Below are 25672 nucleotides of genomic sequence, written 5' to 3'. Positions count from 1 at the left end.
AGTTGCATTACACGAAAATTGCCAGTATGCTGTATTAGTGTCTTTAATCTGAACATAGCCCCACGCGCAAGAGGAAAAGATTATCATTCAACCCTAAATATACAAGAGTAATCCCTAAGAGAGCAACTCCTCTCCTGGTTATACAATAAGAAAGTCAAAACAAACCAGAGCTTTGCCATGAACATTCCAGAACTCAAAACATATTTTAAGAGAAGTTTGACAATAACCACTCATTTTCAAGACAAGATATAACATCAATAAAAGATCATGTACTCTGGTATTCATTCGTTTGTTCAAAAGCAAGCATTAAGTCTAAGGGGTTAGTAGGAAAACCCACTAAATTAGTGGGAGTTGGGGCAGTTTCCAAAGAAACAAGACATGCACTCTTTGCCCTTGAGAAGTTCACAATCTAGTTAAGGAGAAAACAATTACCAAGCATTTTGAATCTCACTTAAAGGTTGTGAACAAATGAAATTTTTGTTAATCTATATATATTTTAAACACCATTTATTTAATAGCCAAAGTCAGAGTCTACCTCCTCCAAACCTGTGGGGAAATATCATTTTTTTAAAAACAGTACAGCTAAAATTTCTTTTGTAAAATGTCTTTTAATAAAGAGCCTAAATGTACCACTTCTGAGATTTCCTGTTTTTATATATAGAGCTTACTTAGAAAAGGATCCACATGTAAATACCAGCTGCTGTACTACCAGCTATACACATTGCGTCCTTCAAAGCTATACAACAGTGCTGAGCAGCTGAGGGTGCTTGGATACTCAGAGACTGACTGCAAAGTTGAAAGCAAGGGAAGAAGAGAAGGATGGGGAGACAAAAACAGATGCATCTGGTAGCAGCTGTCAGGGAGCAGAGTCCAGCCCAGAAGAAGTTAGAGGACGCTGCAACGGCAGCAGAAAACTAAGGAGGTGATAATCACCATGGGGAAGTAAGAAGGCAGAAGGAGACACAGGATGTGGAGAGTTTGCTTCTAGAATAGACACGTTCATCTAGCCAGTTTGTGCAGTGGGAGAGCTTTTAAACCTGAAAATAGAACTCAGTCATTCAAGACATTATGTGAAGACCAATAAGCAAAAATAATATCCAAAGATATATGAACTTGGGTTACAAATAAGTACTATGTCATGCATTTGAATGTGATCCACACTGTTCTTTTCCCAGTGTCCACACAATCTGTCCTGGGGAAGCTACTGGAGAAAACAAAAGAGGAAAACTAAAGCTGAGTCCTGCATTCAAGGCATTTGAAACACATACATGCTCAATTCTGAGGACTAGACAAACGCTACTATAACAGTTGTGTATCCAGCATGTATCCAGAACTAGGAAGCAACCAGCACTAACGTCAGAGAAGTTTCACACAGAGACACAGCTTGCTTAGCTAAGATGGATGTTCAAAGCCAAGCAGGGGAATTTCTGTAAACTCTTGTGTCCCTCACCATCAGCCACCCTCTGATTTTTCTACTCCCCACCAATCCCTCTTTACTGCTACTCTTTACCAGAAAACACTTTACATGAAGACCACACCATCTGTGATAAGGGTTCAAAGTCTAGCATATAATGTCTACCCATATGGGCTAGAATGTTCCCTCCAAAAAAAAAAAATGTTTTTTTTAACTGATTCTGGATATTTCATACAGACAGAAGCATGCAAAATGTGTCCTTCTGTGTCTGGCTTCTTTCACGTAGTGTGATGTTTTCAAGGTTCATGCATGTTGTAGCATGTATCAGTACTTCATCCCTTATTATGGCTGAATAATATTCCAGTGTACGGATATACCACAGTTTGTTTGTTCATTCACCTGTTGATGGAAACTTGAGTTATTTCCACATTTGGGGTATTATGATTAGTGCTGCTATCCATAAAGACACAAAGCAAATTGATGGCTACATAGGCTGGGGGATCAGACGAATGACAAGTGACTGCTTAATGAATATGGGTTTCTTTTGAGGTGATGAAAATGGTTTGGAACTAGATAGATGTGTTGGTTACCTAACCTTGTGAATGTACTAAATGAACTGTACATTTTTTAATGGTTAATTTTATGTTATGTGAATTTCACCTCAACTAATTTTTTTTAATTGCAAGGCAAAGCCTCCATTGCCACCTGCCTAAAATAGGGTTCTAAGTGTGGACTAAACTTCAAATAGGAAATGTTAGATATTTTAAAATAGATTGCCTATAACACGTAGGCTATCCTTCATAGCCAAGATCAGATACTGCTTACTCCGTTAAACTTGTTGGGGAAATATAATTAAAAACAAAATCTTCTCCTCATCCAGAAAACCTCTCCACAAGAGTATTAGAGAAAGAAAACAGTTTGCTATTGAATAAGCATTAAACCAGAATGTGATGGACATCAAATTCAATCCACTGAGACCACAGACAGAAGGAAATCTTACCCTTTTATAGCCAAGCAGGTAAAACCCATTACATCCCTGTTCTCAAGACAAATGATAAGCAGTCCTCAAGTAAGAGGGCTTGACATCATCATTTGTCACATAGTTCATCTGGTAATTGGGGCAACTTTACCTGGTGATTGGGGCTACCATCTGTGTTCACTAATGGCTTCATATAAAAGAAAAGTACACTTCTTGTAACAAGAGGTAGTTTTGGAGAGAGCTCCTACCTTCCCACAAGAACTGGGAGACAGGGGTTCTATTTTCCTTGGATGTTCACATTCCAAAGTACGGTTCCAGGTCCTTGAGAAAGAGATTCCTGGGTCATAAGCCTGGCCAAAGGCTTATTTAGGTTTGAAAAAGATTCACTTACATTTCAAAGAGACAGAGAAAGAATTTACAAGGTTTCTAAAGTAATTGCTCTAAGAAAAGAGGGGGGGGGGGCGGGGGGTGTCTCTTCCCTTATTTTCAGTAAAGAGAATTAAGCCTCTTATTTTTCATTTGTATTTGCCCTTACAAGCCTTCTCTGATCGCCTCAGCAATAAGTAATTACTCCCTCTTCAGAGGTGCCTTTCTGTGGCACTTCCCACTTTCTATCTTGAATTGAAGCAGTTTCAACAGGATCAGTATCTGTTTCCTTTCTGCACCCCTCCTGGTGCCCAGCACACTGCCCAGAGCTAACACTCAGAAAAGGCCCTGGACGACAGGAGAGAGCCTTGTGGCAGTGGAAATGTCCTGTATCTTGACTGCATCAGTGTCAATATCTTGGTTGTCATTTTGTCCCATTGTTCATAAGATGTTACTATTGGAGGTGCTCAGTAAAGGGCATGTGGGATTTCTCTCTACTCTTCCTCACAGCTGAATCTACAATTACCTCAAAAGCTTCATTTAAAATTTTAAATGTCCTTGAATGAATGAACACATGTGAATTATTAACTGTCAAGTAATAGTTACAGAATACTATCAAGAGAAATACAGACCAGGCTGAAGAGAAGAAAACTCACAGCTGCATTCAGGGGAAGAGTTGAGCAGAATTAAGCGATGCCTTTAGGAAACTCTGGGGACTATCAACCAGGATGCTAAAAAACTGCTGTGCAGGGCAGGAAGCTATGAGAATGGACTAGGTAAAAAAAAAAAAAGATTAACAAAATTAAAATGTTTAGCAACATGGGTGGACCTAGAGATTATCATACTAACTGAAGCGAGTCAGAAAGAAAAAGACAAATACCATATGCTAGCACTTATATGTGGGATCTAAAATATGACATAAATGAACCTAGCTACGAAACAGAAACAGACTCACAGACATAGAGAACAGACATGTGGTTGCCAAGGCAGTGAGGTGGGGGAGGGATGGGCTGGGAGTTTGGGATTAGCAGAGGCAAACTCTTATATACAGAATGGATAAACAACAAGGTCCTACTGTATAGCACAGGGAACTCTATTCAATATCCTGTGATAAATCATAATGGAAAAGAATATGAAAAAGAATGTATATATATGTATAACTGAATCACTTTGCTGTACAGCAGAAATTAACACAACATTGTAAATCAACTATATTTCAATAAAATAAATTTTTTTAAATGTTTAAAGAGAGACAAAAAGAAGACAAAAAGATAAAATCCAAGAAAGAATGAATGCAAGTAAAAGGGATTAAACTGTCTAGAATAAACTAAGATAAGGGGAAATTAACTAAGACTAGACTCTCCAGGACACTTACTAGAAGACAGCAGGGCCAATGTCATCAGTTAGAGGAAGGAGGTTTAGAAAAATCAGTATTTCAATGGCAGGAAGGGGAGCTAAGGGAACACCTGTCAAATTGGTGAAGAAGATGTACTTGGGACCCAACAAAGATCTCTCTTTCATGGACCAGAAAAGAAAGGCCAATATTGTGGCTCAAGTGGGACCAGTGGATGGGTGCACAGTTTTAGCGTAAGAACTGTATCTTCAAAGGTTGGGACCTCCAGATGAAAAAGGGGTGGAGAAAAGAAAATTGAACTCTTCCTGAATAGTTTTGTTTAGCGCTTATGGTCTGCAATGCTAACAATATAACATGAATTGTATTTGTAATACACTGAAACTGTTTATAATTGGTATCCTAAACTGGCCTCACTCTCTAGTAATGCTCATTTTTGGAGCATGAAACATCCGTGTGTTGGGCTGCAATGAACAAGGTAGGAAGGGGAGTGCTGTGGAAAATGCCAGAGAAAATAGGACCCAAAAGCCAAATCTTTGGTTAGAGAAATAGCCCTGGGTTTTACTCTTGAGTTTCAACAGCAAAGAATGAATTCAGTATCTGCCAAGAACACACTGGTGTGTGTACCATGCCTTGATTAATCACTCAACACGAAATGCATATGCAGGACATACGGAAATGCATGTCAGCTTCGCTCACGCACCTTGAAACATGCTGGAAAATGCTGACAAACACGTTCCAACACAGATCTGTCTAATTATATTCTTAATTGATGCATGAAACACAAGATTAAACCAGATCGTGTGGAGATATGTTCCTGTGAGAAAAACCAGCAATATAACAAAAAGGGGACAAACTAGCAAAGTAAAGGCCTGTCACTATAACAATTTTTTTAAAGTACAAAAAAATACATCTTTATTTGCTGATGAATTATGCATCTATAATCCTATTAAATGGCGTGATTGATTAAAAAAGAAATTCACAATATTTAAGCTGCTAAAGAAATTACACTTTAATAAGCAAAATAATACCCAAGCTCTATGAGATTATCCCCCAAATTAAAAGATCAGTTAGACTGATATGTCTGTCTAAAGAAAAGAGATTTGTATTTACAAATGCCTGGAGGAGAAATCCACTTGATAGAAACTTGTGTCACCATCAGTTCTATCTGGTACACTTCTTTTTTTTTTTTTGGGTGCGTTGGGTCCTCATTGCTGCACGAGGGCTTTCTCTAGTTGCAGGGAGCGGCGGCTACTCTTCGTTGCGGAGCACCGGCTTCTCTGCGGTGGCTTCTCTTGTTGCGGAGCACAAGCTCTAGGCGCGCGGGCTTCAGTAGTTGTGTCTCGCGGGTTGCTCCGCTGCATGTAGGATCTTCCCGGACCAGGGCTCTAACCTGTGTCACCTGCATTGGCAGGAGGATTCTTAACCACTGCACCACCAGAGAAGTCCCTCTGGTACACTTCTTAGAATAAAACCTGATCACAACATTTATGTGTAAGACAGGCAAAACACTAAATGGATTAAGATTCGGGACCCTCATATACAACAAAATTAGGTACTTGAATGGGTGCCCAAGTGCATTACATTACAAGTACGTACAGGGACTTCCCTGTTGGCGCAGTGGTTGAGAATCCGCCTGCCAATGCAGGGGACACGGGTTCGAGCCCTGGTCTGGGAAGATCCCACATGCCGCGGAGCCACTAAGCCCGTGTGCCACAACTACTGAGCCCGCGTGCCACAACTACTGAAGCCTGCAGGCCTAGACCTCGTGCTCCACAACAAGAGAAGCCACCGCAATGAGAAGCCCGTGCACCTCAACGAAGAGTAGCCCCTGTTCACCACAACTAGAGAAAGCCGCGTGCAGCAACGAAGACCCAACGCAGCCAAAAATAAAATTAAATAAATAAATAAATAAATAAATAGTACATACATATGTGCGCAAGTGCATTACATAAAAATAAATTAACCTATTATTTTCCTTTCAAAATTTTTTTCCTTTTTAAAGCAAAAATCCAATCTTAAGTACAAACAGGTTAGAAGAGATGCTATTTCCCCCAAAGGTTAATGCCAAAACCCCAACATATCACTCAGCAAAAATCCATCAAGATGAAGGATGGGTATGTGCCTGACCTGCTTGGCTTTATAAACACTAAAAACACGGGGAGTGTAATGGTTTTGAACTACTTGTCTGTCTCCTGGTAGTTCATCACTCCCACTCCCACATCCTTCAAGCAAATAGGTGACTCTGTGTTCATCGCCTCAGGGGAGAGTGAAGCAAAATCCTTGGTCTTAGAAGGAAGAGCACTCAGAGTCCAAACAAAACTTTTAGAAGAAGCATCATTCATTCTACACATATTTATTGTCTCCCATCTCAGGGCCAGGCACAAAGCTAGAAAGTGATGAGAGAGCCATGAACATGATAGACAGGTCTTGGGGCTTATGTTCTAGAATAGAACCTTCAAGAATGGAAGAGCTTCCCCTGGACTGAAAGGAGAGGGGAGGAAGGAGGAGTGAAGAGACAGGGGCAGGGGTGGGCTCCCAAGAGAGGAGCCCCGGGTCCCGCTTCTGAGTCAGAGCCGCTGCAAAGCAGCAAAACGTGAAGTAATTTTGGGGACCTGATGGCTTAAGAGCAAGGCACCCTGCTTCTTAGATTGTGGCCCCAGGAAAGGGACAAGATCCAAATAGGTTATGGTTGACCAGTGTGTCTAGGCAGATGGAGCCACAAACAACCTACCTGATATTTCCATGCCAGTGGCACACTGAAGCAGCAGGATGGTTCTTAAGCCCTCAAGCAGGGAAGTATGGAAGCGAGAAGCTGGAGGCTGTAAGGGCAAATACAAATTCAAACTAAGAGGCTAAATCTTCCCTGTTGAAATAAGGTGAGACACACACACACACACACACACACACACACACACACACACACACACACACATGCTTCCTTTTCTTAGAGCATCTACTTTAGAAACCTTGTAAATATAAATTCTTTCTCTGTCTCTTTGAAATGTAAGTGAATCTTAAAAGTGAAACAAGCCTTTGGCCAGCTTTACAACCTAGGAATATCTTTCTTAGGGACCTGGGAACCATACTTCGGAATGTAAACATCCAAGGAAAATAGCACCCTGTCTCCCAGTTTCTGTGGGAAGGTAGGAGCCTCTCTCCAAAACTACCTCCTATTACAAGAAGTGTAATTTTCCTTCATATGAAGCCTATTAGTGAACACAGATGGTGACCCCAATTACCAGGTAAAGTTACCAGATGAACTGTGTGTGACAAATGGTGCTGTCAAGTCCTCTTACAGGAGGACTAGTTATGGTTTCTCTTGAGAACTGGGACGTAATGGGCTCTAGAAGGGGAAGATTTCCTTCGGTCTTTGCACACTCCTAGTGATTCCCAGGATGTGCATCACATTCTTATGTAATGCTTATCCAATAGCAAAAGTGTGTTCTTTCTCTACCACCTTTGTGGAGAGAATTTCTGGGTCAGGAGATTTTGTTGTTAATTTTTTCCCCAACAATGCAAATGGGACAAGTGGGAAGAATAGAGACTGACTCAGTGAACCCAGACTTGGACAGATGACATCAAAGATGATATGGGACCCCACAGTCACAACTGCAGAATTTCCCCAAAACTTAGATGCAACGTTTTGGAGAAAAGGCGGGAAGCCCAATTGATGAAATTTAATTACATATCCTGTACAGCATGGGAGCTCAAGATAAAGACTAATTAGTTATAGAAAAATACAGCAATGTATCTGTCCTGTCTATCTGAGTCTATGGACTCAGCTTTGCACCAACTATGGCGAAAACTGGGACTTGCCAATGTTTAACTTTGGGAGCCTTATTTCAGACACGTGTACTAACAACCCATTTCTTCTGGGTGAAGCATAGAGGGAAATGAGCAGAAGGAAGCCTAACATTTGTAACAGTGTTTCTCAAACTTTGCTGCACATTAGACCCACCTGGGGAATTTTTAAAACTCTGATGGGGGCTGAGGGGCGGGACCTGGATGGGGCGGGGCCAAGAGGGGTGGGGCAAGGAGGAAACGGATGCCCAGGCGACATCCTGTGTTGATTAAATCAGAATCTCTGGGAGGGAGACACGGCCATCAGTAAAAGTTCCCCAAATGAGTTCATTGTGCGGCAAGTTTGAGAAGCAGTGATTTAAAGTGGTCCTTCTCACACTTTAGTGTGCAAACAAATCACCTAGAGATCTTCTTAAAATGCAGATTCCAACCTGGTAGGTCTGGGGCGGGGCCTGAGAGTCTGCTTTCTAACAAGTGCTCACTCTAAGTAACAAGGATTGAAGGGCCTCTATTATGTGCTAAGTGTTTTACTTCTGAGTACTTACTAAGAAGCTACCTAGCAGTTATGCTTGATAGAGTAGGCTCTGGAGTCAGACTGCCTGGCTGTGGATCTTGGCTCTGCACTTTATTGGACTTCAGTACCTTCACCTATAAAATGAGGATGATGATAATGGTACCTACCTATGCTCATAGTAGTAATAGTATGAGGAGTGTATCATTAGTCTCATTTTACAAATGAGGAAATTGAAGTTCAAAGAGCATCAGCCCACCTTGCTAGTAACTGGTAGGCAGAGGCTTGACCCCAGATCTTCTCCCTTTAAAGGGTCTGGATTGAATTTAATCTAATTACCCTCCTCTCTTCCTGTTTCTGATCATGGAACCACTCACATTCTAGTCGCAGAGAGTGTGAACCTGTATCATCTCTGCCCTCCCCTCCCCTTCCCTTCATAATCAGTTGCCACTTGCTAAAACTCACTGATTTCACGCATGCTCCCCCTCCTCTATGCCCATGGCATTACTCAAACCCAGTTTCCAATGATCGTCCAGGCAGAACTTCAAAAATAGCTTTACGTTTGTTTCTTTTCGTAAACCCTGGTTCTCTTATTGGTGTCCTTACTCTGAAATCTTCTGCACTACCCCCCCAATTAATATGACCACGTGACTCCTCGTTTCATAAACCAGCAATGATTCTCCATTACCTATCAAGTAAAATCCACACTTTGTAGCCTGCCTTTCTGTGATCTGACCCTGAAACTCCCCTCCGACTTTTTTCTTTCTCTTTCCTCTATAATGCCTCTCCATCTCTTCCCCCCACAATATGCCCCAAAAGGTCACCTCTCCTCTTCAGAACTCTTCCAGCACTTTGTCTGCACCCAACACACCTCTGTGCAAACAGTAGCCATCTGATAACCGAATGAATGAATGAATGAATGGCCTTCAGTCTTGAATTCTAACTCCAAAGGGTCTGGGGGCTCCCTCTCATGAATGTCCCTAGAGCTTGTGTTCTCAACCACAGCGTTTTAGCCATTGTGAGGTATGTTATAATTAATTTGTTTCTATTAATAAAATACATTTTCAAATGATTTACTTTTCTAATAACTAGAGTGGGTTCAAGATGATCCCTATAAGAAGCGCGGGGGTCCCTGCTTATTTGCACTCTGTTATGATTTCTGAAGCATAAAGAACAGTGTGTAACTATAGCTAATGCACTAAGAATTGCATGGATCCTGCAGTTTTATTTATGCCACAGCCTTTAATGGATATTACTGATTTCTTTAATAAAGGACAGTATTTTTTTAAGTAAGTTAGCAGTATTTTTCCTTGAAAAGTGACATTTGAGATCTTGAATTAATTAACTTCATTACTCACATGCTTGTAGAATACCTTTCTAAATACTCCTCCTCCCTCTCCCCTCATAAAAAAAAAAAAAAAAAAAAATCTGGCACTATTTCCTTTAATCTAGTACTCATGTGGAATGTTCCAGACATGGAACTCTCATTTGTGTGGGCCAGCAGGGCCCAAATATTAGAGCTGCAGTGTTTAACACGATAGCCACTAGCCCCACGGTTACTGAGCATTTTAAACGTGGCTCATCCAAATTGAGACGGGCATAAAAATACACACTGGATTTCAAAGACAGTATCAAAAATAAAGGATGTAAAATATCTCAATAATTTATATTGAGGGAGTTCCCTGGCGGTCCAGTGGTTAGGACTCAGCGCTTTCACTGCTGGGGCCCGGGTTCGATCCCTGGTGGGGGAACTAAGATCCTGCAAGCTGTGCGGCGTGGCCAAAAAAAACATAAATTTATATTGATGACACGATATATCTCAGATATATAAAATATAATATTAAAATTCATTTCACTTGTTTCTATCTTTTGATATGACAACTAGAAAGTTTAAATTACATATGTGGTTTGCATTTGTGGCTTGCATTCTATTTCCATCGAAAGCACTGCTATAGGGTAGAAATACCCGAGAGGCTTGTTTCAGATGCAGATTGCCAGGCCTGCCCTCCAGGGAATCTAGTTCAGCTCTCTGTATTTTAGGCCGAGATCAGCAGGAGCTAGATAAAGCAACAAGAGTTTGATTCTTTCCTGATTCTCCCCCCACTATCAATGCCTGATTCTCTTCCTATTTCTCAGTTGCAATTACCAAAAAAAGAGAATCAGTTGGTCCTAAATAATCATTAAGTGATGCTCTTCAGTCAGCGCTTTTGGGTCAGGCTACCTCATAGGTCTCTGACCTACAGATTGGTTATCCTTAGGTCAAGTGTCCAGCCCAGGCCAATCCATTGTGACCAGTGGGGAGGGCGGAGGAGGCGTGGGTCAAATGAAACAGAGTACAAGAATGACCTGGAAACTCGCCTCTCAGCAGGGGCTCTGGTCGGCCAGCTTTCTTTGGAGGCGACTGTGGGAATGCCCAGCACAGACTGGACTGGCCAGTAGTGAGTTAATTCAGAAATTAAAAGAGCATGATGCACATTCAAAGGCCCTGTGAGCACTAGAGCCAAAGATTGATTATTTCCTGAACTACACTCCAGACACACTTTCAGCCAAGCCACTCTACAAATAACAACAGTGATAGATCTAATCTCAAAACTATTTTGAGTCATATCTAACAACCAGCTTGCCAGGCTAAACAAGGAATTTAGGTGGGGAGAGACATAATGCAGGGGCAGATGGGACAATATTTGGAATACAGCCAAGGAGTCAAAGTTCCAGTCCCAAGGATGCCATTACGTCACCGTACGTCCTTGGGAAAGATGCCCTAAGCCCTCCTGCCTCGGGCTTGTCATCTTTCCAGGTTACAAAGTGACAGGGATTGTGACTCCTGAATGTAATGACAGCTGTAAAGGTGCTTTTTAAAGTTAGAAGAGCTGCACAAATGTTATATTTACAAGTAGGAGCTGTCATTAACTCTGTTTACTCATGAAGGAGTAACCCCACAATACATCTTACTTCAACGAACACATCCTGCTCAGGGACCATCTGATTGTATTTCTTCAACCTTATTAAAACGGTGGAAATGTTAACTGTCAGCTCTCATACTCTGTTAGCACTTATTTCCAGCCGTAGCTTCATCTGTAATGTACCTTCAGGAATTCACCACAATATATCAAAGCCTGCTGTCAGAACAGCAGCCCACCATGAGCCACGCAGCGTGTATTTAAGAGAAATACTGTCAGTCAGTCCTGCGGCTGATGACAACTGTCAGCTGAATCTGATGGTAGCTTTTTCCAATAACTGTCAGAATATTCAAGGTTTACAACATATTCTAATGCCCTCCCACAGCATTTCTGTGTAAACTATCCAAATGGTGAGGAAAGCCATAAGAGGAAAGCTTAGTTACCATGTTTTGAGCCCAGATTTATTTCCATGCAATATCTTGGGAAAACGAAATGCAATTTTCTTTATGTTATGCCCCGTTTCCTTTCCACAAGCTAAATTAACTTTCCCCCCAAAATGTGCTCAGTTTTAGAGAACCAATTCAAGAATACTGAGACTGTTTTCATTTTTCTGTTACTTTACAGAGAGGCTGACACTTCTGCTAGATCAACAACAACAGGAGAAAAGGGTTTATCAACTATTTGCATAATTGATTAGAAACCCGGGGATATCCGTGGCTTCCGGAAAAAAAGGAGCTCTGTATCTTTAAGGCTCCACGGAGCTGTCTCTGCGCGCGATGCAGACCGAGCAGGTTCTGCGGCAGAGACTCATCCTATCGATAAGGGTCTGATAGCCAAGGTGGAGGATGGGAAAAGAATGGAGCTGTCCCAGCTACTCAATGAGATCAGGGCAAACTATGAAAAGCTCCTCACCAGAAATCAGATAGAGACCGTGCTCTCAACAAGGATCCAGGTAATGATTTCATACAGACAGGCATCTTCCAGGATAAGGAGACAATCCATGTCTATCCAATTCCTGTCCCGGCCTCTCTGAGGTACAGTATTTCCTTTTCAATGCAGCATATACTGGGGAAGGAATTTAGGTTTTACTGCAAAGTGACTGGGACTACAGGGGGAAAGGCTGTGATTATTACTGTTAAATAACCATTAAATGAATGTTGATTGATACATTTGATTTTTATATAAATCATGAGGTTACTATCATTAACAAAACATGTAATCAACATACAATAAAATGGTGCACTCTAATCTCTTTTAGACATCCTACAGGAAGGAACATTTCAGATACCCTTCGAAGCTATTATGGAGTTATTTATAGAGATAATATAAATAACGTCTTTAAAATGACAAGCTTTATAGTGAGATGATTTATTAGCTTCCACACTTTGCAAGATAAAACTAAGTAAAATATTTCTAAAAGGTTTCTATCATTTTTTAATGAGTTCAATTTTGTACCAGATTGTTATAAATAGAAATCATCTGAGTATGTGAACATGGCATTCAGAAACAATGATATAAATTGGGACAATCAAAATTCCCCAAATCGAAAATGACTTTCTACTTCAATTACAGGTTTTTGCTTTTGTACTAAAAGATGAGAAATGTTTATTTCTAATACTAAGCATGCAATATTTAAGTATTTTTTAAAAAGAGAGTCAATTTAAATAAGAGCTAAATCCTAATTTCATAGACTTACTTTGTTTTAAAGTGACAATCACCTTTAGCAATAAATTAAGGTCTCAACTCTAAACAAATGAATAAACAACTCTTTTGGAAACAAAGATTCAGAAATTCAGGGATTTTTTTTTTTTTTTTTTAGTTTACCTATCATATCTGAGTACAAGTTCTATTCCAAGCACCCAAACACAGCAAAGAGTTTACTTAAGAACATACCCAAAAGGGAAAAAATATTGCTGGGAAATCATAGGACATTACTGCATGCAATTCATTTTTAGTAACAACATACATTTAACTTCTGGGTAACATTTTCGGTCTTCATAAAGAATTATCAGCATCGTAGATGAAGCAAATTCACTAGGATATTTGCTTTAAGTGTTGGAATAGTTCACTCACCTTTTACAAAGAGAAGAAAACAATTAACAGATGACAATTTCTAAAAATTATAAGCCAAATATACATTTTATTTTGCAATAATAGAAATACAAGTTATTTAGTTTACAAGTCATTATGCTGAAATGAATAAAGTGAAAAAGCAAGACTACAGTAAGTTTTGTTTCATCTTCTTAACATAAAACTACTTTAGGGGATTTTTTTTCAAAGAATTTAGAAAGTCAACTGGAATAAATTCAAGGAAGCCTGATTACTTAATTATTACAAAATAAACATAAGCTATTTTAGTTATTTACTGCTGTATAACAAACCACTCCAGAACTTGGTGGATTAAAACAATTGTATTGTCTTTCATGATGCTGTGGGTTGACTGGGTTCAGTGGGGGTTATTCTTCTGCTGCACATGACATTGGCTAGGACTTCAGTCATCTTGGGGCAAAACTAGGTTGGGACATCCAAGGTGGCTCACTCCTGTGTCTGGCACCTTGGCAGGGCATTTCTGGAAGGCTGGCTCAGCTGAGACAACTGGGCCTGTTTCTCTCCATCTGGCCTCTCTACACGACCTCTCCAACAGGGTATCCAGATCTCTTACACGTTGGCCCAGAGCTCCCAAAATCATAGAAGTGGAAGTCATCAGGGCTTCCTAAGGCTTAGGCCTAGAACTGGCACTTCAGCTATATTCTACTGGCTAAAACAAGACACAGGTTATCCCAGATTCAGCGTGGAAGAGGACCAAACAAGGACATGAATGTGGGGAGGTGTGATTCATTGGGAGCCATCTTCGGAATCTAGCTACCACACAAGCCTAGCTGCCAGCTCCTCACTCAACATCCAAGAGACCAGCATTTTTATGCTCTTTTATTTCCAAAATTCTTGTCATCCTCTTTTGTAGTTGCTCTGATATGTGTTGCTGCTTGGCTTTGCCAACTTAACACTAAGAATAAGTGATACAACAAACCAAAAGAAATGAATGAATTTTGTTGTCTAATACCTTGTGCTAAACTTTATTGACTTTCATTTAATCCAATATTTCCTTTAAAAAAAAATCTATTGTACCACCAAATTAAATTTTTTACATTATAAAATGCATTTTTATATGCACATTAAGAAGTTCTAATTTTTGCTTCAAAACACTGCAATCAATTCCATACATTGCTCCTACTGCACTTCGGGCCAAATGTTGAGAATTCTGTCAAAAGATACTTTCATTTAATCCCAACATCAGCATAAGAACACTTAAAGCTGAATATAAAATAATCTACTTGTTATTTAATATAAGAACATTTAGAAAACAGTCTTTAAAGAAGTCATTTCTGCTACCACCTTGGATATCCAGAATTAAAATTAACATGCCTTCTAAAAAAGGTAAATCAACAATGGGTTCTCTTAATACAGAAGTCTATTACAGAATCTCTAATGCCTATGATAACTTAACTCTCTAAATGATTCATAATATACTTTCTAGCAGTATTGTAAATTATCCTGTAAATTATTGTAAAGTATCCTGTCCATATACCCAGTCCCAGAAATGATCGATTTAGGATATATAGCTGTTTATCTGCTTTTATGAAGCAGCCTACAAGAAAATATGGGGGGGTGGGTAGTAGCTAATTTTCTATGTTTCTTCCTTAATGATGCCATAAACAATAGAAACTTAAGAATCAGAGGTCTCAGGACTTCCCTGGCAGTCCAGTGGTTAAGATTTCGCCTTCCAATTCAGGGGGTGCGGGTTCAATCCCTGGCTGGGGAGCTAAGATCCCACATGCCTTGCGGCCAAAAAACCAAAACATAAACCAGAAGCAATATTGTAACAAATTCAATAAAGACTTTAAAAAAATTGTCCACATCAAAAAATTAAAAAAAAAAAAAAGAATCAGAGGTCTCAAACTTAGGTCCTGCAAACTTACTTCTCATTAAATGTATTTTTCTACATTTCATAGACTGTCATGGTAGGAAAAGAATTTTGAGGTTCATTTTACATCCTAGAAAACTGAGGCTGAGAGTGCAATTGACTCGCTCATGAATTTAATTAATTAGTAACTGAGCACCAAGCAGAACACACATTGGTAAATTAAAAATTTAAAGAAAAAAACTATCTGATTCCTATACTATTTTTCTATAACTGCTTTTAAATGTCTCATTTTCAAGAGTGCTTTTTTTGTTGTTGTTATTGTTATTGTTGTTGTTGGCTTTCTTCTAGTTGGAGGAAGATCTAAGCAAAAAAATGGACAAAGATGAAGAGGCTTTAAAGGCGGCTCAAGCAGAACTCAAGGAAGCCCGACGCCAGTGGCATCACCTGCAAGTGGAAATTGAATCTCTCCATGCCGTGGTGAGAATAATCTCAAAAGCAACTGGCCCATTGAATCCCCATATGTTATCTGATTAAGAGAGGGAAAGGAATAATGTCCATTACTGGCCAGTGAGAAACTAAAAATCAGACCACTGAATTCCATCCATGGACCTAGTTCAACTACCGCCCTGCCTCCATCATGGCAATAACTACTATCAATTCACTCAAGGTTTATTCACACCTTTAAAAATGAAATAACCCTCGCGTATCACCCTGGGGTTCTCTAATTGTTAGAGTAGGGGAATAGAGCCTTTGTCATTATCCAAAGTCATAACAGTGGGGAATCTTTTATCCATACCACTGAGAATTCTAATAGAAAAATATTTAAACACTTTCTGAAAATGCCTTTTATAAGCAGTCTGCTCTGGCTTTGATATTTAATATTCTATATTTTTCAATATTTAAGAAATCGAATAAATTAGGGTGATAATAAACTAATCACACTGCAGATTTTTTTTTTTTTTTTTTTTTTTTTTGGCCAAAAGAATTATCACAGGATTCGTTTGAAATAGTAAGCTCTCTAGCTGTAAATAGAAAATACAACTTTTTAAAATTTGGGTCATACCTAAAGCTGTAAGGAAACACCTCTTGCATAAGGGCTGTACAATTATTGCAACTCAATAGAACAAAGACATTGCAAATCAGATTTCAGAAACACAGTTTCCCTGATTCACTGATGAAGATCTGTATAAAACAGGAAAGGGGCCTTGAAAACTCCCTACATGCCAGTGAACAACATTATCAGATGCAGCTGCAAGACCTAGAGGCAGTGATTGAAGGACTAGAAAAAGAGCTACAGGAAGTAAGGCGCGGCATTGAAAAGCAGCTTCAAGAGCATGAGATGCTCCTCAACACGAAGATGAGGCTAGAACAAGAAATCGCAACTTATCGCCGCCTCCTGGAAAAGGAAGAAATCAGGTACCTAATTCCATATAGTGAATGACCAGAAATACAGAGCCACTTATGTCACTGAGATAGATAAATTAAATCTAAAACCCATCATCACCAAGGCATGCTCACGGAGTTCCTACCACAAAACAGGATTAGTAGGCACTGCAAAAAATATGCGGGAGAACTGTTTCCAGCCTCCCAAAATTATGAACAGACTAGCCAAAGTCAGGAACATTAGCTACAACAAAGAGCACAGCAAGCCTAGAACAAAACGTAAACAATTCTCCATCGCTACAAAAATGACCTTCCTTAACTTTCTCACTTTCCTTGCCATTCGCCCCTTTTAGAATTAGTCAGTGCCTTCTATGGACCACCCACAAAGAAAGTTTGAAAAATTCACACATTACCACACTCCCCCTCCCACAAGGGCCCACTCCCAACACACATCAAACACCAAAATAATAATAATAATAACCATTATTATAACCATAATAATAATAATAATGTTATTATTATTATTATAGTACAACCATGGAAAGCAATGTTGTTCTGAGTACATGATTTGAAAGATTTCCAGATATACTGGTAATGAAAGGTATCAAAAGAGGAATTCTTATTAATTCACAAAATTTCATAATCTGCAATCACTTACAAGGTCATATGGCTTTGAGCACAACACAATGTACAATTTTCCATGTTCCCATAAAAAGAAAACCTTTATTCCTGCTTACTTCAGAATTCTGAGTCCTCTATAAAACTGGATGAAACTACTTTCACCTATAAGAAGTCTCGACATTTACTAAATCTTTGAAAAACATAAATTGAATTAAAAATATGCCACTTACTAGCTAAGTGATGCTGGGAAAGTTACTGAATCTCTCTGTTCCTCAGTCTTCTCATCTATAAAATGGGAATAATATTGCCTACCTCAAAATTGCTGAGGAGTAAATGAATTAATGTTTGTAAAGTGCTTAAAACAGTGCTATGTAAATATATATATAGCTATATACATATAATTTATTCATTATGAAATAAAATGGTTGTAAATTTTATTTAATGCCTAATCATTCAAGATGTTGACAAAGTGGTCTTTAACATTCCTTTAATACAATTTTAAAAATTTTATTATGCTCTATTTAAGATACACAGGTATCAAATTTATTTAAGATACATATACAAAGTATCAAGAAAAATATAATGAACTCCCATGTTTAAGAAGTGAAACATTTACAGTGTTATTGAAGTCCCCCCCAATCCCCACCCCCAGCACCTAAGCCACACCCCCACCAATCTCATTCTCCTCCCTCAGTCTAACCTGGCTCCCAGATCTGATGCTTATGTCTCATTAGTCTCATTATATATCCCTAAGCAAAATGTAAAATTGTTTTGCATGTTTTTTAACCTTGATAAAATTAGCTACAATGTATCTTTCTTTCCCCACTCAATGTTATACTTGGGAGTTTGTTCCCTACAGATAGAGTATACCCTTAGTTCACTAATTTTCACTGCTAAGTAGTATTTCCTTTGTATGACTATACTACAATTTATCCATTCTCTTATTTGTGAGCATTTGTTTCAATTACATGCTAATACAATGTTGCTCCTATAATTCTTTCCAATTTCAGATATTATGGTTGCATCCAAGGTGGGAAAAAAGAACAAAAACCTACCACAAGTAGAGTTGGTTTTGTTTTACCTTCAGGTGAGTTTCTGATATAAGTTAACTAACTTAAAAAGTGACGTGCCGTTTATAGGGATTATAAATAAATACTCTAAAGTAGCAAAAACAAGCAATATTTGAATAAAGTTTGACATACAAATTGACTGTGAATAGTACTTCAACATTGCAATTTAATATTTCATAAATAATATTTTCACAGCCATTATAAATGAAATATCTTTTTCAACAAAAGTCCCACAGAAGTATGAGGACGAAAAAGTGGAAACAGTGACCAAACAAGCAATATTAAATGGAAATGTCGTGAAAGAAAGCACTGAAGCTCATGGCACTATTCAGTAAGTAAAAAATTTTGACTAACAGTGAACATATGCCAAAAAAATTAACTTCAATTGAGTAATCTCAGTAATCTTTGAATGTTTCCAAACATAATTTTATATATTGTGCTTTTTAACCTGACATGAATAAATATACATAAACAAAAACTCAGATGAAGTACTCTATCCTTAATTGACCATTTTTCCAAAAATATAACCAAAACAAGAGAATTCCATAGAATCAGTCAGAAATTTTATTCATATGATGTTTAAAGAATATAAATAATAAATGCCACAATGTAAATTATAAATTATAATTTAAAATGTAAATATAAATTACATTTCTTGATTTATTTTTCATATATAATACGTATTACATGTTTTTTACTATAGCCATACTTCTTCATATAGAAAGATTTATTTTATCATTTCAGGACAGAGAAAGTGGATGAAGTTATTAAAGAATGGGAAGGTTCCTTCTTTAAAGATAACCCTCGATTAAGGAAAAAATCTGTTTCTCTTCGATTTGATCTTCATTTAGCAGCCACTGATGAAGGGTGTTTACAGACTAAGCAGGATAATCTACCAGATATAGAAGTCAGGCTTATCATGAGAAGATCATGCAGTATCCCCTCTATCAAACCTCCATCAGCAGCTAATTAATCCAAAGACAGTATCTGACTTGATGTGAAAATGACATTAGGTTGGACCAAGGTAGGACTGCTGACCACCTTCTGTCCCAAAATGTAAGTTACTAAGTATGTATGTTACGACCAATGTATGACTCTTCAGAAAAAAAAACGGGGGGGGGGGGGGACAAAATGTCTCTGAATCTAATTATAGGTGTATTTTTTGGACAGAGGGAGCTTAAAATCAGAAATTTAGTACAGTTTCTATTTTATTTATTCTCCAAATAGTCTTCTTTTTCCCTTGAAATTTTTATCAGAGACGGTAAGCATTAAGATGGTTTAGTTAAGCGTTTGAAATTTCACTCAGTGGCTGAACATTCTAAGGAAAAGGGAATAGTCTGTTTAAATATGATTGTATTATGTTAAGAACCACACTGAGTTATTCATCATTATTCCATGACTGGTTATATCTAAAAAGATTTTTCTACTTAAAAAAAGAAAGCAATTATAAATGAACCTTTAAAGAGGACTATTCACTTAACCGAATGTTTTCCTTTTGAGATAATAATTTGCACAGGTAGAAAAATAACAGTTATTTTCTGCAAGATGTTTTGAGCAAACTATAGAACACACCCCAGGGCTAATTTGAAGATTAAATTAATCTTCATCTGAAAGTTTTTTGCAATCATTATCTGATTTCCAGAGAGTTAACTTTATTCTAAGAACTTTAAAGTTTGTGTCCTCCCCCACAAAAAAATCAGAAGTCCAGATGCACAAAAAGAACATGAAAGCTAGTTACTCCAATTACTAGAACAGTTAATCCAACCTCTCACCATCCCAACTTTTCCATCTGTAAAGTTAAATGTGATTAATTTGAGTCTCTGATGCAAGCATTAAAGATACTATATAAAGTATTATAAATATTTCTTGCGAACATTTATGTGAATTAAGATAACAGGATTGTTATCTAAGCTAAGAGTATTTGCAGGATTTATGTTTTTAAATTGTTCAAACTCTAATAAATATGGATAGAAAATATATTTGTGAATAAGTCAAGTATTGTTGCAAAGTTTTTTAAACAACCTAATTTGTTTAATACAGGTATATTTAAAGACCTTAAATAATAAATACCTGTTTTAAAACATTAGAAATTTATAGGTTACCAATTTTTTTCTAAGCAGAAAAAAACATTGAGTACAACTCACCATACTTTTTTCCCAGCTAAACGATCATCTAAGGGCTACAGCTGTTAGCATATTAATACAGCCTTTACAACTCTCTCCTTCGCTCTCTTCTTTCTTTCAACCAAAAAAAAAAAAAAAAAAAAAAACGTATATTTTAACCAGAAGAAAATTATGTTAAATAATCTTTAACATAATACAGGGAATCACATTTAAATTTTCTTTCGATTACTTCAGATTTCTTTTAGCCTGGCTTATTCTGTTTAGTGAAAGGGATGATTTTGTTTTGTCAAGGATACAACAGCATGTTAAGTGCTTATTCTTGCATAAGCATCTGACCTAAAATACATCTTACACATAAAAATGTTTTCATTCAATATTAGTTAAATGCTACTAACTTTATTAAAGCTTTGGAAATGCAATCATATAAGCTATTGTACTAAAGTTACTGTACTAAGTAACAGTATCATAAATAAAGAAATATATCTAGTGTAATCTATACGCAGTGTCGAAAACTTAGTACTGGGCATCATGAATGTAACTGCTTGTTATAGTAATTCCACTATGCAGCTATTGTGTGTATTACATGTACATTTTAAAATACAGTACTTGAATTTATAACAGAGTTTTATTTGCTTTGGGGCATTTTAAATTGGGATATGAATTTACCAAAGTAAATGATACCACTACAATAAAAAAAAAAAAAATTGAAACATGAACTACAAACCTGCATTGTATTTGAGTTTGATACATTGTTTTGAGCTTAATTGTTCCAATATTGTTAGCTCAATTGGGGGATGAAGAAAACTGTAACCAAGGTGCACAAAAGCACAATTTTTATACTTTTTTTTAACAACAGAAAAATTAAGAAGAGTATATTCTAATAAATGGTAATATTCTAATTAAAAAATAAAAATAATCCCATGATCCTGGGAAAAGTATAATAACAGCAGCCACCACTTGCAGAGTGCTGACTCTGCTCCTGGCCCTGTACTCAGCATCTTCGTACACAATCTCTAATTCTTACAACAATCCCACAGATGAATAATATTATCCTCACTTGATGGATGAATAGAAATTAATATTCTTCAATCTCTCTGAAATGGTTCAAATGCACCCTTCCATAACAAAATACAAAAGTAAATAATAATTCCAGTTACCAACAATTGCAGGATATCAGCCCTGGGACTGTCAGTAATGGCCCATGTAACCAGGAAGGAATCACTTAAATTCCCTAGGCCTCAATTTTCACACCTGAAAATTAAGAGAAAGATGGTGCTTGATCAGAACTCTTACCCTGCTTACCTCACTGAAATGTTTGAAATCATATACAGGTGAAAATATTTGGCAAAGCACTACTCAAATATACAGTACTATTTGGATGAAAATGGTCACTGGGAGAGAAGAATTTGTGAGGACAATTATAGCTGACGATAAGTAATAGTTCAAACACAACAGGTGAAGAGAATTTTTTTAATTCTTCAATTACTGCCAGAAGAGTTATTCTTTCCCAGTGAGTTACCCAATTTGAACTGTTCTACCATGATAGTTTAAAGTACAAAATATTCTCCAAAGTAAAAAAAAAAAAAACAAAAAAAGTTTAAAATAATTTGAAAGTTTCCAATGGAATCATGTTATGGTACCTGGGCCAAAAAATAAACTTCAGTTAAATAATATGCATACACACATTACTCAAATTAGCAACACATGAAATGAGAGGACAGTCTGTGCACAGGGTAGAATTTGGTTCTACATTTATAAATTATGGCCATCATGTACACATAGATTGCCAACATTCACGGGCATACTACAAAGAAACATTTTGAAATAAGGTGTATGTGCAAACCAGTTCAAGCCTTTTCCAGTTTCCCTCACCCACTTAGACCCTAGACCAGGATTGGCGAACTTTGTAAAAGCCCACATAGCAATTATTTTAGGTTTTTCGTGCCATACAATCCCTGTAGCAACTATACCACTCTGCCCTTATAGCTGCAAGCAGCTGTTACATAAATAATATGTAAATAAGTGGGCATGGCTGTGTCCTAATAAAACTACAAAAACAGGAGGCAGCCCAGTTCTGGCCTGCACCTGCAGTTTGCTGTCACCTGCCCTGGACCCTCAAATAAGGCCTGTGGATGACAGACCACACCCCAGGTTCTCCAGGACCATTCTGTTGTCAAACACTTTCATCCTTTTCCACACCATGTGTCAAAGTTCATGTCCCAAATCCCCAGGTATTTTGAAGGTAATGCAGAAGGCTGTAAAAACAAACCATACTTTGTCGAAGTCTACAAAACATCGTGAACCACTCAGACCTGGAAATCTCCTGGGCTTCAATATTTCACAACAATTTCTAGTGATAGCAACTGAATAGCCATAACTTCTGCCTTCACAGAAACGGCTGAGAAAACTAGCTTATTTCACCATTTTTCCTATAGCCAGAATTTTTTTTTTTTTTAATATCCAGACTTTATAAGCTATTTGGCTCAGACAGAGTTCTGTTCTCCCTTTCCCTATTTTAAGGGGGAAAAGAATCCATTGAAAAAAGCTTCATTAGAACAAACTACAGACAAATCGTATGGTTCAGTGTTTGGTTCAAAATCTTTTTTGAGTCACAGAACTCTTTGAAAATCTGTTAAACTCCAAACCCTCTATCTGGGGGTTAAAAAAAAAAAGCATCTAAAAATTGTGTACAATTTTAAAGCATTATAAAGGAATAAACCTCCTAGAACCAATTCACACAGACTACTAGGTGTCCAAGGACTATGGGTTTTTCCTTGTTCTCTCCCATTTTCTCCTCTTTCTTCCTTCCTTCCTTCCCAGTCATGGTTCTCATTCTACCCCTAATTGTCTCCCTCCCAGCTTCTTCCCACAGTACTATAGAAAGAAATCAAAGAGACCTGGGCTTCAATCCCAGCTTAATCACTTACTAGTTTTGACTTCCCTGCTTGGAGGGGGGGAAGAAGAATCTCAAGGAAGTATGAGCAGTGTCAGAGAGGAAAGCAGGCCAAGTTCCTGAATCTTGCTGCCAGAAAGAAAACTAAACTACTTGGTCCTAAGACTATCACTGTGGTTTTACCATAAGGCGCCTGCGAGGGCTCCCAACGACTTCACAGTTACATATAGCTGAACAGTCATGTTAATGATGCATACCATGTTTTCCAGGAATAATCACCATTCCAAAAGTCTGTTCTGCAGTTCCCATAAATATCCCTGCCCATGCAAGATCATATGTCCTGATGTTTGCTTGGGGAAGAATCAACAGCAACTCAGTGTAAGTTGAATCCACTCTTTGGTCTTAATCACTAGGGCTTTCTCTCTTATATCTTGCCTATATTCCTCCTTTCTTAATTTTGCAAATCTTCGGAGCACAGAAGGAGCCAAAGGGAAGAAAATGAGATAGCCATTCATTTATTCACTCCACAAACATGAGCACCTGAATGGGCACTATTCCAGATGTCGAAAGCCCCCCCCCCCCAAGGAGCTTTCATCCTGATGGGAAGAAAAAGACAACAAAATAAGCACATAACAAATAGAGTATGTTAGGTGGTGATAAATACTGTAGAAAAAAACAAAGCACAAACCCTGAATAGAATGGAGGTTGGGGAATGAGATGCAGTTTCAAATAGGTCAGGAAAAACCTACTGAGAAGGTGACATCTGAGTAAAGACCAGGAGGTGAGAAAGTGTATCGATGTCACTGCTCCTCCGAGATCCCCTCCTTTCCTTTTCCACCATTTTTGTGCCACTCTGTTCGCACTACAGTGTGCTTTGTTCCTAACACCCAGCACCTTCAGCTTTTCTGCAGAAGAGTGCCTAGAGATGACACAACCCAGCACCTGCCCCGGCACCGCACTTGCCCAGTCCCCCACCACGAAAGCCAGAAAAAGAAGGTACTGGGCTTCCCTGCTGAGGCATTCGTTACATTTACATTAATCCATGTCTCTGACGCATATATATATATACATATATATATGTGTATATATGTATATATATGTATATATATATATAGCTTTTTTTTTTTTTTCCTTTTTTTTTTTGATTCTCTACGTGGCTTGCAGGATCTTAGTTTCCCGACCAGGGATGAACCCGGGCCCCCTGCAGTGGAAGCACGGAATCCTAACCACTGGACCGCCAGGGAATTCCCTGATGCTTATATATTTTAAAAAAGCAATTTCGTGTACATTATCTCAAGCACCACTCAGGCGCCCCGTTATCCTTTGATGACCTCCTTTTTAGTCTTTCCCTTTAACATGCTCTTCAACTTCACTAATCTCAAATCATGAGTATAAAAATATTGGAGGTGGAAGAACTGGACAGCGGGTTCAGCTGGACAGCTTTGCTGACTTCTAGAGATGCCCTAGCCCCTGCTGGCACACCCAGGATGATGGCTAAGGGCAGCCGGAGAATTCAATCAGTCACCCTAAATGTCAACACTGTTTTCAAGTAATTTCAGATCCTTCTCGCTCCACAGTGTCCCACATCGGTCAGGTGTTTATATATCCAAGGAGAAGCTACTATCTAGTAAACCAACGTAGTCATGATTTAGTGGAAAGAGCCCCGGACTAGACCAGAACCTGCCTCAATACACATTTATTGAGCATCTAACAACGGGTCAAGCCCTTACTGGGCACGGGCGATACGAAGAGGACCAATGCAGATGACTGAAACTTTGCTTTTATAGCTTTCATATTGCATGGAAAATGACAAACACAGTCCGATATCAGGTAAAGACCATAATAAAGTTATCAAAGAATCTTGGGAGTTCAGAGGAAGGATTAAGGGGGAGAAGGGGAAAGTTCCAGGAGGGTATCACAAACAATTTGAGCTGGATCCGGAAGGACAGATGAGCTGAAAAGTGAAGGACAGTCGTTCCCGGTGGAGAGAACCGAATGAGCCAAGGCGCGCTGGGACGGAGACCCTTGCCCGGCGCTGCAAGAGCACACAACCTGGGGCAAGGGGATTAACATCTCCGGCCCTTGGCTCAGAAACCTGTGGCAATTACACTAGCCTCGCGCTTGGGAAAACTGGAAAGGTCCGTGCTGCTTTCGCCAAGGCTCCTGCCCGGCCGTTAAGGCAGGAAGCCCTGAGAGGCGCGCGGGAGGGCAGAAACTGCGAACCGCGCGCTCCACGCCTCCATCCTCGGCTTACCGAAGTATACACTCCAGCTCCCAGGGAAAGAGCAAAGAAAAAGACCGGAAGGAAAGAAAAAAAAAAAAAAAACCCTCGGAG

The 25672-nt window shown here is 38.5% G+C and overlaps 1 protein-coding gene and 1 long non-coding RNA gene across 3 annotated transcripts in view; one reads left to right on the top strand and one right to left on the bottom strand.

The window, feature by feature from the left end:
* Positions 1–25672, bottom strand: part of LOC137754895 (uncharacterized) — a 238912-nt gene that overhangs the window by 212797 nt on the left and 443 nt on the right. The window contains exons 1-3 of one of the 2 annotated variants that reach the window (XR_011071937.1): positions 25592–25656; positions 21602–21695; positions 20466–20558 (exon numbers count right to left, since the gene is read on the bottom strand). This is a non-coding gene — a long non-coding RNA (uncharacterized lncRNA). Of the gene's footprint in view, positions 1–20465; positions 20559–21601; positions 21696–25591; positions 25657–25672 lie in introns of those variants that run through there. The other variant, XR_011071938.1, reaches the window with a different exon arrangement.
* Positions 12182–19294, top strand: KRT222 (keratin 222). The gene is made up of 6 exons (XM_068530829.1): positions 12182–12277; positions 15596–15724; positions 16443–16663; positions 18262–18338; positions 18517–18652; positions 19066–19294. Exons 1-6 carry the CDS (start codon positions 12182–12184, stop codon positions 19292–19294), a joined length of 888 nt encoding a protein of 295 aa, XP_068386930.1.

Source organism: Eschrichtius robustus, chromosome 20 (assembly GCF_028021215.1).
Source record: "Eschrichtius robustus isolate mEscRob2 chromosome 20, mEscRob2.pri, whole genome shotgun sequence".
In the NCBI taxonomy this organism is placed as follows: Eukaryota; Metazoa; Chordata; class Mammalia; order Artiodactyla; family Eschrichtiidae; genus Eschrichtius; species Eschrichtius robustus.
The sequence above is the reverse complement of the archived record's forward strand: the minus strand, read 5'-3'. Positions and strand labels throughout refer to the sequence as shown.

Bases quoted from the DNA above. Each gene is read 5' to 3' on its own strand.
- KRT222 (XM_068530829.1), top strand. From the start codon at position 12,182: ATGGAGCTGTCCCAGCTACTCAATGAGATCAGGGCAAACTATGAAAAG. The intron at 12,278-15,595 runs GTAATGATTTCA...GCTTTCTTCTAG, and splicing joins TGCTCTCAACAAGGATCCAG to TTGGAGGAAGATCTAAGCAA. The intron at 15,725-16,442 runs GTGAGAATAATC...TGTATAAAACAG, and splicing joins TTGAATCTCTCCATGCCGTG to GAAAGGGGCCTTGAAAACTC.